Source organism: Macrotis lagotis, chromosome 2, assembly GCF_037893015.1.
Source record: "Macrotis lagotis isolate mMagLag1 chromosome 2, bilby.v1.9.chrom.fasta, whole genome shotgun sequence".
In the NCBI taxonomy this organism is placed as follows: Eukaryota; Metazoa; Chordata; class Mammalia; order Peramelemorphia; family Peramelidae; genus Macrotis; species Macrotis lagotis.
Genome location: NC_133659.1, coordinates 116,736,514 through 116,748,976, shown reverse-complemented (window position 1 = coordinate 116,748,976; position 12,463 = coordinate 116,736,514). Strand labels below are relative to the sequence as shown.

General features: G+C 36.8%; 1 protein-coding gene across 5 annotated transcripts in view; it reads left to right on the top strand.

Moving 5' to 3' along the window:
- Window positions 1–12,463, top strand: part of PTPN14 (protein tyrosine phosphatase non-receptor type 14) — a 251,889-nt gene that overhangs the window by 93,441 nt on the left and 145,985 nt on the right. For all 5 annotated transcript variants that reach the window (XM_074222657.1, XM_074222659.1, XM_074222656.1 and 2 more), the window contains one exon: window positions 6,900–7,222. In XM_074222657.1, the coding sequence (XP_074078758.1) occupies window positions 7,049–7,222 (174 nt within the window). In that variant the 5' untranslated portion in view covers window positions 6,900–7,048. The remainder of the gene's footprint in view (window positions 1–6,899; window positions 7,223–12,463) is intronic.

Genomic DNA, 12,463 nt, shown 5'->3' with positions numbered 1-12,463 from the left:
ACATAACATCTTTGATATCAAACTTCATGTCATCCCTTATGTGCCTATCTACCTAGTTCAAGTCTTCACCACCTGTAGCTAAGATTATTTTAATAGTCTTCAGACTGTGCTTCCTGATTCCATTTACTCCCCACCTCCAATATGTGCTATAATGTATAACTGGCAAAAACAACCTTCCTTAGACTTACCTATGAGATTCTTGGCTTAAAATCCTTCAGTGGAATGTCAGTTCCTTGATGGTGGATATTGGATTGTTTGTGTGTGTGTCTGTGTGTGTGTGTGTGTGTGTGTGTGTGTGTGTGTGTGTGTGTGTGTTTTAATCTCTGGCTGAGCATAATGCATATACGTAACTAATAACATTTATTGAATAGAATCTCCCTTTTTTCCCCTTTAACATTTTAGGTATCTATCTTGAAAAATCAGGACTTTCCTTGTCTTTAATGCTTAGTTTTAGAAAACTTATTGGAATCCCACCAACAATTCTGGCATTCTCTTAAGAAAGGTCCTAAGATGGAAAAGTCATATTTGGGTCTTTTTCCCTGAAAAAAAGGTGCACTTGAAAGCAGATTGACATAGTAACATAGTTAGCTATGATTTAAGAATACATGATTTCAGGACTTGCCTGTTAATCATGTTAGTTCCCATCACTCTGGGCAAGTAACTTTCTAATATTCTAAGTTACAAAGAAGTTAACTAGTCTACAGTGGTAGAAGATGTTCCTTACTGAGAGCTCCTAAGATGAATGAAATCTCATCCTCAAACAAATCAAAACATATATACAGTGTGGTTTTTAAAAGTTGTATTACTTCCTACCTGTCCAGGATTAGCTCCTAATCCTATAACTCATCCTGTTAGTATACTCTTTAACTATAAAAGCAAGTAAGTACCTGAGCTTTGGTGATAAGAGCTTCTTATGGGTAGGGTTGGAGGAAAACTTTTACACTTGATTTGTCTTGTGTTTTCCCTTGATCCTTTCATTGATTTAGTATAACCATTTTTTTTTAAAGCTTCCCCAAAGAAGATGTCAGGGCCCTTTAAACTGACATTGTGGTCATTTTCTTTTCCTGTGGAGGTATATTTATAACCTTCAGGTAGATGAAAAGTTACACTAAGTGATATTTCTTTTCTGAGGACAGAATTAAATATAAACTTTTATATATACATATGCACATTAGACTAGTTTTAAGAATGGACATTATGTGTAGTGAGTATAGTTCATAATGAAATTGGGTAAAATAATGGAGGCTATAGAATCTTCATGGGAAAGCTTAAAAATAGGGATAGGTATTTCATAAAAATTATAGCAATTTAGAACTGAAAAGCCCTTTAGCAATCACGTAGTGCTACTCCTTAATTTCTAGGTAAGGAGACTAAGATCCAGACAGGTTATTTGCCCTTCTGATTTAGTTGTCATTCTACCTGTAGCCTAGGGGTTATTCAAGTGGCCTCTTTGAGATTTCTTCCAGAATCCTGTAGACATAACTCCAAAGAGCATATGTCTGTTTAAAATACCCCGAACTTTACATTTTCGTGGTTTGAAAAAGTTAGTAATTGAACTGTGCATTTGTGCAAGTTCAGCAGCCTTATTCAGAGAAGTTTAAAAATACACATTTGCCCCTGTCACATGTTGATTCTCTCCATAGATCATATATCTAAAATTAAAACCAGATGGTTGGGTATTTCTAAAAGAGATGTGAGAATTGTGTACCATTGTGGATTTTAAAGATGATATTCTTCACTCACCATCAATAGATCAATGATCTTTACACTTTAGATTGATTTTTTTTAAAAAGTGGAATTGGGAAGTTAGGTATGCAAACTAATCAAAATATCTTTATATATATGTGTTAAAGTTTGGTGGCACATTTATATGTGGGGTAATTTGTTAGGGTAAAGCTTATGTTTCATAAAGGAAATTTTTTTCCTTTTGGAAGCTAGTACTGAAATTGATTGGGGTGTACCTGGCCCTCCATCTGAACACCATCCCATAATTTGGCAGTTCTCAAGTCATTGTTTAGGGGACCACAAAAAAAGGGACGGTACTGACACTGAGTAGGATCCTTTGGTCAAAATTGTTTTCATAACAATACTAAAAAATTTTAATTTTTAATATGGTAACTATTTCTAGATGCAGATCACATAAACAAAAGCTCTTTATAATCCTCAATAATTTTTAAGTGTGCTAAGCACTTTGCAACTTGGATCTTATTTTATCCTTAACAACCTGGGAAGGTTTTTGTTGTTGTTCAGATGTTTCATTTTGAAGTTTTCTTGGCAAGATACTGGAATGGTTTACCATTTCCTTCTCTGGATCATTTTACAGATGAAAAATTGAGGCAAAGAGGATTAGATGACTTGCCCAAGGTCACTCAGCTAGTAAGTAGTTGAGAACACATTTGAATTCAGGTCTTCCTGACTTCTGAGCCCAGTGTTCAATCTACATTGCCACCTAGCTGTCTCAGAGCATTCAGACTATGAGTTTGACTTCAGGTTCAACTGCAGATAATGGAGCTTTGGGTGGGTCACTCTATTCTGGATTCCTTCCACAGATCTTCAGTGTATAATCTAAGGACAAGCAATGCAAGTCTACCTTGTAGGTAAACATAAAGATCTGCCAACATAAAGTGCTTAAGAAATGGTAATGCCTTTCAGACTGTTACTTAATCAAGTCTTGTGCTCTAGAATCTATGCTTTAAACCATCAAAAAAAAAATAACTTGCCATATCTAGGAATGTGCTATGGGGCTAGTATGAGAAACTTGGTATGACAGTCCAGGGTAGTGTTTTGCAAAATATTCTATAATAGTACCCTGCCAACCTCTGTTGAGACCTGTGGTGCTGGCATGGAGTTGTTTATTGGCATTATTGAAAAACTTATTTGTTCAAAAATGCCTATAAGGTAGCAGTCATATCTGTGTATTCCTGGGGCATGAGCAAGGGAGAAAAATTCTCTGTAGTGGGATGAGTGATCCGGAAAACAGGGCTCCATGATGACTTAGGTCATTGCTATCATTTGGGACAATTAAGTTGAGTGTGAGAGGACAGTGAGCCTCATGCAGGACAGAAGGTTGAATAGAAGAGCTGTTAGAACATTTCAGTTTTCTAATGAGTTTACTGAGCCATGCAGTTTTAGTTATTGGCACTTGTGCTTGATGGTACTGACCTTTCTTTGTTGTTGTTACTGCTTGTAGTTGCTATGACAACTTGGTTACAGTTGTAGGGTCAGAACTTCCAAATTTGAATAAATAGACAAAGTGTCATAGACAGTGCTGGAAGAGAAATAGAAGCCAACTAATCTACTTCCCTTCCCATTTTACAGATAAGAAAATTGAGGCCTAAGGAGTCTAGTGGTTTCCATAAGGTTATACTGCTGGTAGTTGACAGAACTGGAAGCAGGCATAAGGCTATCAATTAAGCTTGTTACTAAATTAAATATGGGAGCAAAGTTTAGAGGTGAAATATATTGAAAGACTGGGGCTTTGACAAATTTTCAATATTTAGTTGCTTAAAGCTTTTTCTGAAAAGAAAAAAGATCAATCATTTTAAATAGATTGAAGAATTTGTGTGGTTTTTCCATCTTTTTTTAGGAACAGAAGAAAAAGTCAAGTCAATATATTTAAATGTGTCCTCTCCCACCATCCATTCAACTGATCAATTCAAGTTAATTATTCAGTAAACATTTATTAATGAGCTACTATGTGCACAGGTCTAGGGGATTACAGCACTAAATTTCAGAAGAAGATTGGAGAGAAGATAGAGTATGGACGCAAATACAATTGATGTTACTATTTAATTTCAATTTTATTGAACTACTTCCTCTTCCCCCAACTCATCTTATTGATCCTTGCTACAAAGGATGGCTTTCTGAATAGGGGAGGTAAGGAAGTATTTGGAAATGAAGAAAATTTGTAAACAAAACTAATCAATAAAAATTGAGGGGGGGAAATAATTTTTGGAAAGCTGAGGAGGTAGCTTTGTGAAGGAAGTGGAAACTGAACTGGCTTTTAAGGAAAGAAAAAATATAATAAACATAGTTGAAGAGAAGATGTATCTGTATACTGTAAGAGTGCATAAATAGGTAGAAAAATACCAGTTGAGATGAACAAAGAATTTGGGATTGACCATATTGACTTTAATGTTATATTTGTAAAGGGGATGAATGTGAGATATAGAAAAGTATTTTGGACACAGATTGTAGGGGGCCTTAAATGCCAGATTATGGAGTTTGATTTTTTTTTTTTGTAGAGGCAAGACAGAGCCAATGTTTTTGAATAAGAATATGACTTATTTGTGTATTAGGAAGCTTATTTTAGTAGGAAAAAATATACGGATATATATGTATTTATGTCTACATACATACACACACGTGCACAAAATAGGCTATATTCACACAATTGTGAATAGCTGAAGTGAGAGATGAAATATGGACAACCAGTGTGTTTCACTAGAGCTCTTAAAATTAATAGAAACTGAGGAAGGCCTTTAGCATATTGAGTTGATGCCCTTTGGTAAACTTTTGACAAGAGATAGGTAGTAGTTACACAGGAGAGAAAGAAATGCAAAAGTTACAATCTGCTTTGTTTGGGGGAACTAAGTTATTGAAATCGTAGATCCATTTAAAAATACATATTTGTGTTTTCATCTATATATATATATATATGTATGTTTGCTGTATGTATATATATTTCTTTTGAAAGTAAATATGAAGACTAATAGAATATTGTAGTGAGTTGAACAAAACCACCTTTCAAAGATAAGAGAGTGGAAGAGGGAAGAAAATATCTATTTCTAATTTTGTCTCTAAATATTTTTATATCACTGTTGCTCTATTGTGCTTCTGTTACTTTGTCCCACAAAACAGCCTAAAAAGCTTATTACCTGCCACTTTAAATTCTGAAGGCAAATGTAAAAGCATTTACCCAAAATTTATTACAGATGATTATTATGCCCTGGAATTAGGAAGGCATAACTTCAAATTTGACCTCAGATGTGGTTTTATCCTGGGCAAGTCATTGTACCTCTTATTTGACTTAATTTCCTTATCTATAGGATGGAAATAATACTTTCCAGGGTCAAGGTAAGGATCAAATGAGTTAATAATTTGAAAGTGTTTAGCACTTGCACATAATATGTACTATATAAACATTAGCCATTATTTCTATAAAATGAGGATAATAGCAGTATATATGTCTCCTATGGATATTTGAGTTATCTACTACAACTACTAGTATTACTAATACTATTACTGCTGTAATACTTTTAATATAGGTATGTGGATTTTGAAAGTAGTGATAGGAGAGAGGCATTATGGATAGAGGATGACTTTGGAATAGGATTAATTCAAGTAGGTCCAAATTTTGGCCCTGACACATTAATTGTGTGATAATGGACAAGTCATTGACCTTTGTAATTCCCTCAAACTATGGTGAAGAAGTTGAAGATGCATGAATTTATGGAAAGATTTTATATGCCAGAATGCTTCTAAAAATTGCCATGGGGTAGCTAGGTGGCGCAGTGAATAGAGCACCAGCTCTGGAGTCAGGAGTACCTGAGTTCAAATGCAGCCTCTGACACTTAATAATTACCTAGCTGTGTGGCCTTGGGCAAGCCACTTAACCCCATTTTCCTTGCAAAAACCTAAAAAAATTGCCATTATAGGAATGAAATGACAGCAAAAAAATAACTAATGGTGAAAGTGTTAAAAAGTGTTAAAAAGAAGTGCATTGGATAGTGTCCTTCCTGAGTTTAAAGCTGGATCACACACTTACTAGTCACTTAACCCTGTTTGCCTCAGTTTCCCCATCTGTAAAATGTGCAGGAGGAGGAAAATGTCCAACCACTCCAGTATCTTTTCTGAGAAAACTCAAATGGGGTTATGAAGAATTGTATATACCAGCAATACCACTGTGTCCTCTACCAGCAATACCAGCAATACCAGCAATATACCCTGAAGAGATGAAAAAGTGTAAAAACATCACTTGTACAAAAATATTCATAGTAGCCTTGTTTGTGGTGACAAAAATTTGGAAATTGAGTGAATGCCCTTCAACTGGGGAATGGCTTAGCAAACTGTGGTATATGTATGTCAGGGAACACTATTGTTCTATTAGAAACCAGGAGGGGCAGGAATTCAGGGAAGCCTGGAAGGATTTGCATGAACTGATGCTGAGTGAGATGAGCAGAACCAGAAAAACACTGTACACCCTAACAGCAACATGGGGGCAATGATCAACCTTGATAGACTCACTCATTCCATCAGTGCAACAATCAGGGACAATTTTGGGCTGTCTGCAATGGAGAATACCATCTGTATCCAGAGAAAGAACTGTGGAGTTTAAACAAAGACCAAAGACCTTTAACTTAGAAGAAAAAAAGTTATCTTTTTATGTAATTTTGCTATCTCTTCTACTTTATGTTTCTTCCTTAAGGATATGATTTCTCTCTTATCACATTCAACTTAGATCCATGTATACAATGGATACAATGTAAAGACTAACAGAATGCCTTCTGTGTGGGTGGGGGGGAGGGAAGCAAGATTAGGGGAAAAATTGTAAAACTCGAAATAAATAAAAATCTTTCAAAAAAAAAGAATTGGATATGACTGAAATGACTGAATGACAAAAACAAGTCTAATAATTGATATAAGCACCTGATTCAGTCCTTCTCTTCATGCCTCCATCATATGGATTTCTTGTTTATACTACATTCTTTTTCTAGCCTCTTCTTGTTTTCTTCCATCCATGCCTATAGTCTACCACTAACATCCAGGGCATAGTTCAAAACCAAGGAGTTTATAAGGACTTATTGAGGATTTGAGTCTTTTTTTTTTTTTTTTGGTTTGTTTCTCCTCAGGTCTTGCTTTTATTCTACCTCAATATAACCATGAATTTTTGTCTTCAGTTTGCATTTGTGCCACGGGAGTGCCTTGCTGGGTGATGGACACCTCTTCCCCTACTTGGAGGATCAGACCATCTAGAGAAGTCCCCAAACAACACGACTGCTGAGGTGACTCTGAGATAAGTGGGGCAGCTGTCTTCGACCACATAACCATGCCATTTGGGCTGAAACTTCGCCGGACACGGCGCTACAATGTCTTAAGCAAGAATTGTTTTGTCACCCGGATCCGCCTGTTGGACAGCAATGTGATAGAGTGTACGCTCTCCGTGGAGAGCACTGGGCAAGAGTGTCTGGAGGCTGTGGCCCAGAGGTTGGAGCTCCGAGAGGTAAGGGTGATGAGAGAGGGCCAGTCATTTGTCTCTAGATTTCTAACGGTTTTTCAACTAAGCAGGTTATTTATGAGGATCCTGCTATTCTTAGCCATTGGCATGATTTTATCAGGGAGCTTTGTAAAACTCTGTGGTGGGAGAAGCAGGGATACCTCCTAGAGTTTGCACTGTGTTTTGGTCCCCAATTTGTTTTATTTGGGGAGAGAAGGTTTTCTGGGAGCTGGAAAAGAAAAGACCTCTCTCCAGCAGATGGTTTCCAATTTTGGAATTGAGTGGATAGAGCACCGACCCTGGAGTCAGGAGTACCTGCGTTCAAATCTGGCCTCAGACACTTAATAATTACCTACCTTGTGGCTCTTGGGCAAGCCACTTGATCCCACTGTCTTGCCCCCCAAAAAAAATCCTAAAAAATTTTTTAAAAAAGAATAAAACTCCTATGTACAGGTTTATCATAGCTGTTTTTTTGGAATTTCAATATTGTCCTATAAATTAAGGGAAGGGAACAGAAATAAAGAGTGAAATGATAATTTCATTTGTGTGGATAGCTTATAAAATGGGATAATGGGGATTTTTTGATTCCTTGTCAACTTTGTTGTTATTGTTCAGTCTTATGCCAGAACCTATTTGAAATTTTCTTGGCCAAAAGTGGTTTGTCATTTCCCTCTTCAACTCATTTTGACAGATGAGGAAAATGAAGCAAATGGGTTTAATTGACTTTTCCAGAGTCACACAACTAGTAAGTGTAAGATTTGAATTCAAGATGAGTTTTCTTGACTCCAGGCCTGGAGCTCTAGCCAGTGTTCTATCCAGATGCCCCTATCTATAAGCAGTCCTGTCTATGTAACTCTTACCTTTTGGTCTTTTTATTTTTTCTTTAGAAACAAAACACAATTGAGATCATTTACTCTCTGATTACTTCTTAGAAGAGGTACTTCTAGCACCTAGAGTATCATGTCCAATTTTGCTTTCGCCCTGTTTTAAAGACCCATGAGGAAAGATATTATTAAAATGTCATCTTTCTTGACTGGGAAGGGCTGGGGAGTCTCTCAGTTTTTGGTGTTCTCTATCTGGAATCTGCACCGTAAACAAAATGTCTCATTCTAAACATGAGTGTTAAAAAGGAATGTCATTAAAATACACAGTTAGGTATTTGCTCAGGAGCCGTCAAAGGTGAGATGACCTGATCTGAATGGAGACTCCAGTCTATAAGGTTAAAAGCAGAGTCAGACATAGCTGAGATGTTTACAAAAAGGTCATGCTCCAAGTGTATCAAGTGTTGGAATGAATAATTCACTGAGCACCCTTTTTAATATCACTTGTATCTATCCTAGCCTAGTATATTTAGACTAAGTCCTGTGTGGCTACTGTGGGGAACTTGAGCACATTGGGTACAGGGTGGTTGGTAGGGTGAGGAGGAGGAGGAGGAGGAGACTGGTACCTCTTCTGTTCACAAAATCAGCAAGCTGTCCAGCCCTATCTTTTCACCATCACTAATACTGCACAGGCCAAACCAACCTGTTTCCTTCTTCCAGAAATACTCCCTAGGTTACCTGTTGCCTTTTTGTGATTTCTTCTTTCTGTTGACTTCTTCCTGCATCTATTCTAAACCTTTGATTTGACTTAATGTTGTCATATCTAGTTCTGTTGATTAAAGTTACCCTTGACTTCATTTTCCTTTTATAACCAGATTTTATCATAATATACAGGGGAAATAGGACAGTTAATACTATGTTATGGACTTTTGCCCTGCATCCCGCATTCATAAAGCAACTGCTCTAATGCAGAATATTTTTATATTCAATTGACCTCAATCCAAGCATTTCATTTGTTTATTTATTTATCTATGTATCTATCTACCCATCCACCTATCCACTTATTTATTTATTTGTGTATTTATTTATTTATTTATCTATCTATCTATCTATCTATTTTTAGGTTTTTTTTTGCAAGGCAAATGGAGTTAAGTGGCTTGCCCAAGGCCACACAGCTAGGTAATTATTAAGTGTCTGAGACCGGATTTGAACCCAGGTACTCCTGACTCCAAGGCCGGTGCTTTATCCACTATCCACTGTGTCACCTAGCCGCCCCAAAACATTCTAGGTTTTTGTTTTTTTTGGGGGCAAGGCAATGGGGTTAAATAGCTTGCCCAAGGCCACACAGCTAGGTCATTATTAAGTATCTGAGACCATATTTGAACCCAGGTACTCCTGACTCCAGGGCCGGTGCTCCATCCACTGAGCCACCTAGCCACCCCAATTCAAGCATTTATTAAACAACGACTGGAGTTCTAGGAAATTTTAGACAGGAATGAAATAGTCCTTGCTCTCCAACAGCTTTGGGAGGGAGGGATATAACATGCACACAGATAAAAAGGTGATTTGATAAGGGACAAAACACAAATAAGTAGAAAAGGAAAGACTTAAGGTAGCAAATAGCCCATGAACTGACCCTTGAAGGTAACTAAGTATTCTAAAAGACAGAGATAGTCAATGAATATTTATTCAGAGTCTACTCAGGCACTGTGCCAGGTTCTAAAGATATAAAGAAAGGTAAAAGGTAGTCTTTAATCACACTTTAATGGGGACAAAGTGGGAATGCATTGTGGAATAGGAGATAGCTTTTATGAAGGCATGGAGATGGTTCTGTCAGAGATTGGCCTTATAATCTTTTTCTTCTGGTAATGGTTAACCGAGTACCTGAAAGACTGACTGCTATTAAACATAATTTTATGAGACAGAGATTGATTTAATGGTGTATGTATTGCCAGACAATTCCTAATTAAGTACAAACACATAACTATATGACTTATATGAAATTACTTACCTGAAAATAACATATAATGAAACTTTAACAATAACTCAGATTGATGAGCTTACTGATAAATCAGGGGAAGGTCTTAGGTATACTTTGCCCAAAGTTTATTTTTTTTTCCAAATTCTTTATTTTATTATTTTTCACAGTCAACCACCATATATTTCAACATCAATTTTTGTAAAATTTTCTCCTTCACTCCTTTCCCTCCATACTCCCCAATACAGAAAGTAGTCTGATATAAGCTAAACCTGCCTGAAGTTTAGCAAATCATTTGACTTGCTGTTCTTGGGACAAGGAGAAATGTTGTATATACAGTAATGCAATGTATTCAGAACTTGTTGAATGACTTATTAATGGTTTGATTTCATAGGATTATAGATTTAGAACTAGAAGTGATCTGACCTCTTCATTTTACATACTGAGAGGCTAAGTAACCTATTAAGGTCACCCAACTCTATGCTGATGATTCTCAAATTTTCTGATTTAAGCCCTAACCTCTCTGATTGTAAAGTGTTTAGTTCTACTACCCTGGCAGGTAGTAAGCACTTAGTAAAGAGATACTTGTTCCCTTCCTTTCCTTCCCTCTAGCAATTAGAGGCATCAGACTGTAGAATGGGTGAACTTGGGAGTTGGTGCGTTTCTTTTCACTAAAGATATTTAAATAAAGGGTGAGTGACTACTTGTTCAGTAGGATGAAAAGGGAAGCCGTGATCAGTTATGCATTAGATTAGTTGGGTTCTAAGGTATCCTCCAATTTGGACACTGTGACTATGAAATTCTAAAGGTATGAGATAATTTATTTCTAAAAGGACAGAAATTACTTATGAGTGACAATCATGAACTTGGTCCAGAGGGGATTTCCCATTTACACACCCCCTAAAGTCTAGAACTGTCTGCCAGGGAAGAGTAAAGAGAGGAGAGAAGAAGGTTGAAAACAATCAAGTAGCATCTATATTCTTGACTTTCAGGGACAAGGCTATGGAGGAAAAAGAGAAGCTCCTTTTTGTTCCCTTGTCCATTAGGGACTGCACAGAACAGGAAGCAAAAGTGAAGTACCTGCTGAAGAACTAATTTAGAGATAGAGATACAATTAGAATCCATATCCTCCAACTGTTCTTTCCTTTACTCTGTGTTGCTTTTTAAAGTCTATAGTATGTTTAGATGATTTCCTATCCAAATATTCACCCCCTACACTCTTGAGGTCAAAGGAGAGTGGGCATATTTGGGGTGGTATGGATCTAACACCACTTTAATTTTATATCTTATTTGAGTGACAAATAACACAAAAGACTTAGCCTTTTGCAACAATAGATGCTGCTGGGAGTGGGGTGGGATGTGGAAAATATTTTTCATTTACAAGCCCAACTTTGAAGAAGAATGTATCATCCACCCATAAATAAAGTCTTGACAGAATGAGCCTGTGGTCTATTTCAGTCACTTTTATTTTCAGTATTTGAGTCATAGAGATGCATAGGACTAGATGAGGAGTTACAAGAGGAAATTATTATTATTTTTTTTTAGATTTTTTTTTTGCAAGGCAAATGGGGTTAAGTGGCTTGCCCAAGGCCACACAGCTAGGTAATTATTAAGTGTCTGAGGCTGGATTTGAACTCAGGTACTCCTGACTCCAGGGCGGGTGCTCTATCCACTGCACTATCTAGCTGCCCAGAAATAAATATTATTACTATTAATAGCTAGCATTTATATAGTACTTTAAAGTTTACCAAGTGCTTTACAAATATTTTCTCACTTTATCTCAGGTGGCAGGTAGGGGATATTATTATCTTCTTTTTTCCCTCCCTCCCTTCCTTCCTTCCAAATCATCTTATGGAATTTAGGAGATACCTTAGTCTCTTCGTGACATTTTATGAGTCATCCTTATCTCCTCAGTAGTAACAAATTAAAGCTGGATGATCATATTTAGCCAGATCCTAATGAGTATGAATGGTGAATTCTGTGAATTATTTGCATATTCAAATTCTTATTGCATATTCCCATAAAATAGGAATCAATTATTATATTTACATTGCAAAATCATTACATAGGTCTGTTTTTTGGAATTCATTAGAGCTTCTCCAGAGTAAGAAATGAAAGGGACGGGAATGGAGCTAGTGATCTTGGGCACCTCCCCAAAACAAATGCATTGGCCTGGTACCCCATTGATCCACTCTTTTTTTTTTTTTTAAGGTTTTTGCAAGGCAAATGGGGTTAAGTGGCTTACCCAGAGCCACACAGCTAGGTAATTATTAAGTGTCTAAGACCGGATTTGAACTCAGGTACTCCTGACTCCAGGGCCAGTGCTTTATCTACTACACCACCTAGCTGCCCCATCAATTCTTTTTCCTAACTGTATTACCTGGTCTATCACTTCACTTGTCTTAAATTAGGAATCATTGATGTTCCATGGTGGGTTAGAATTTGTCC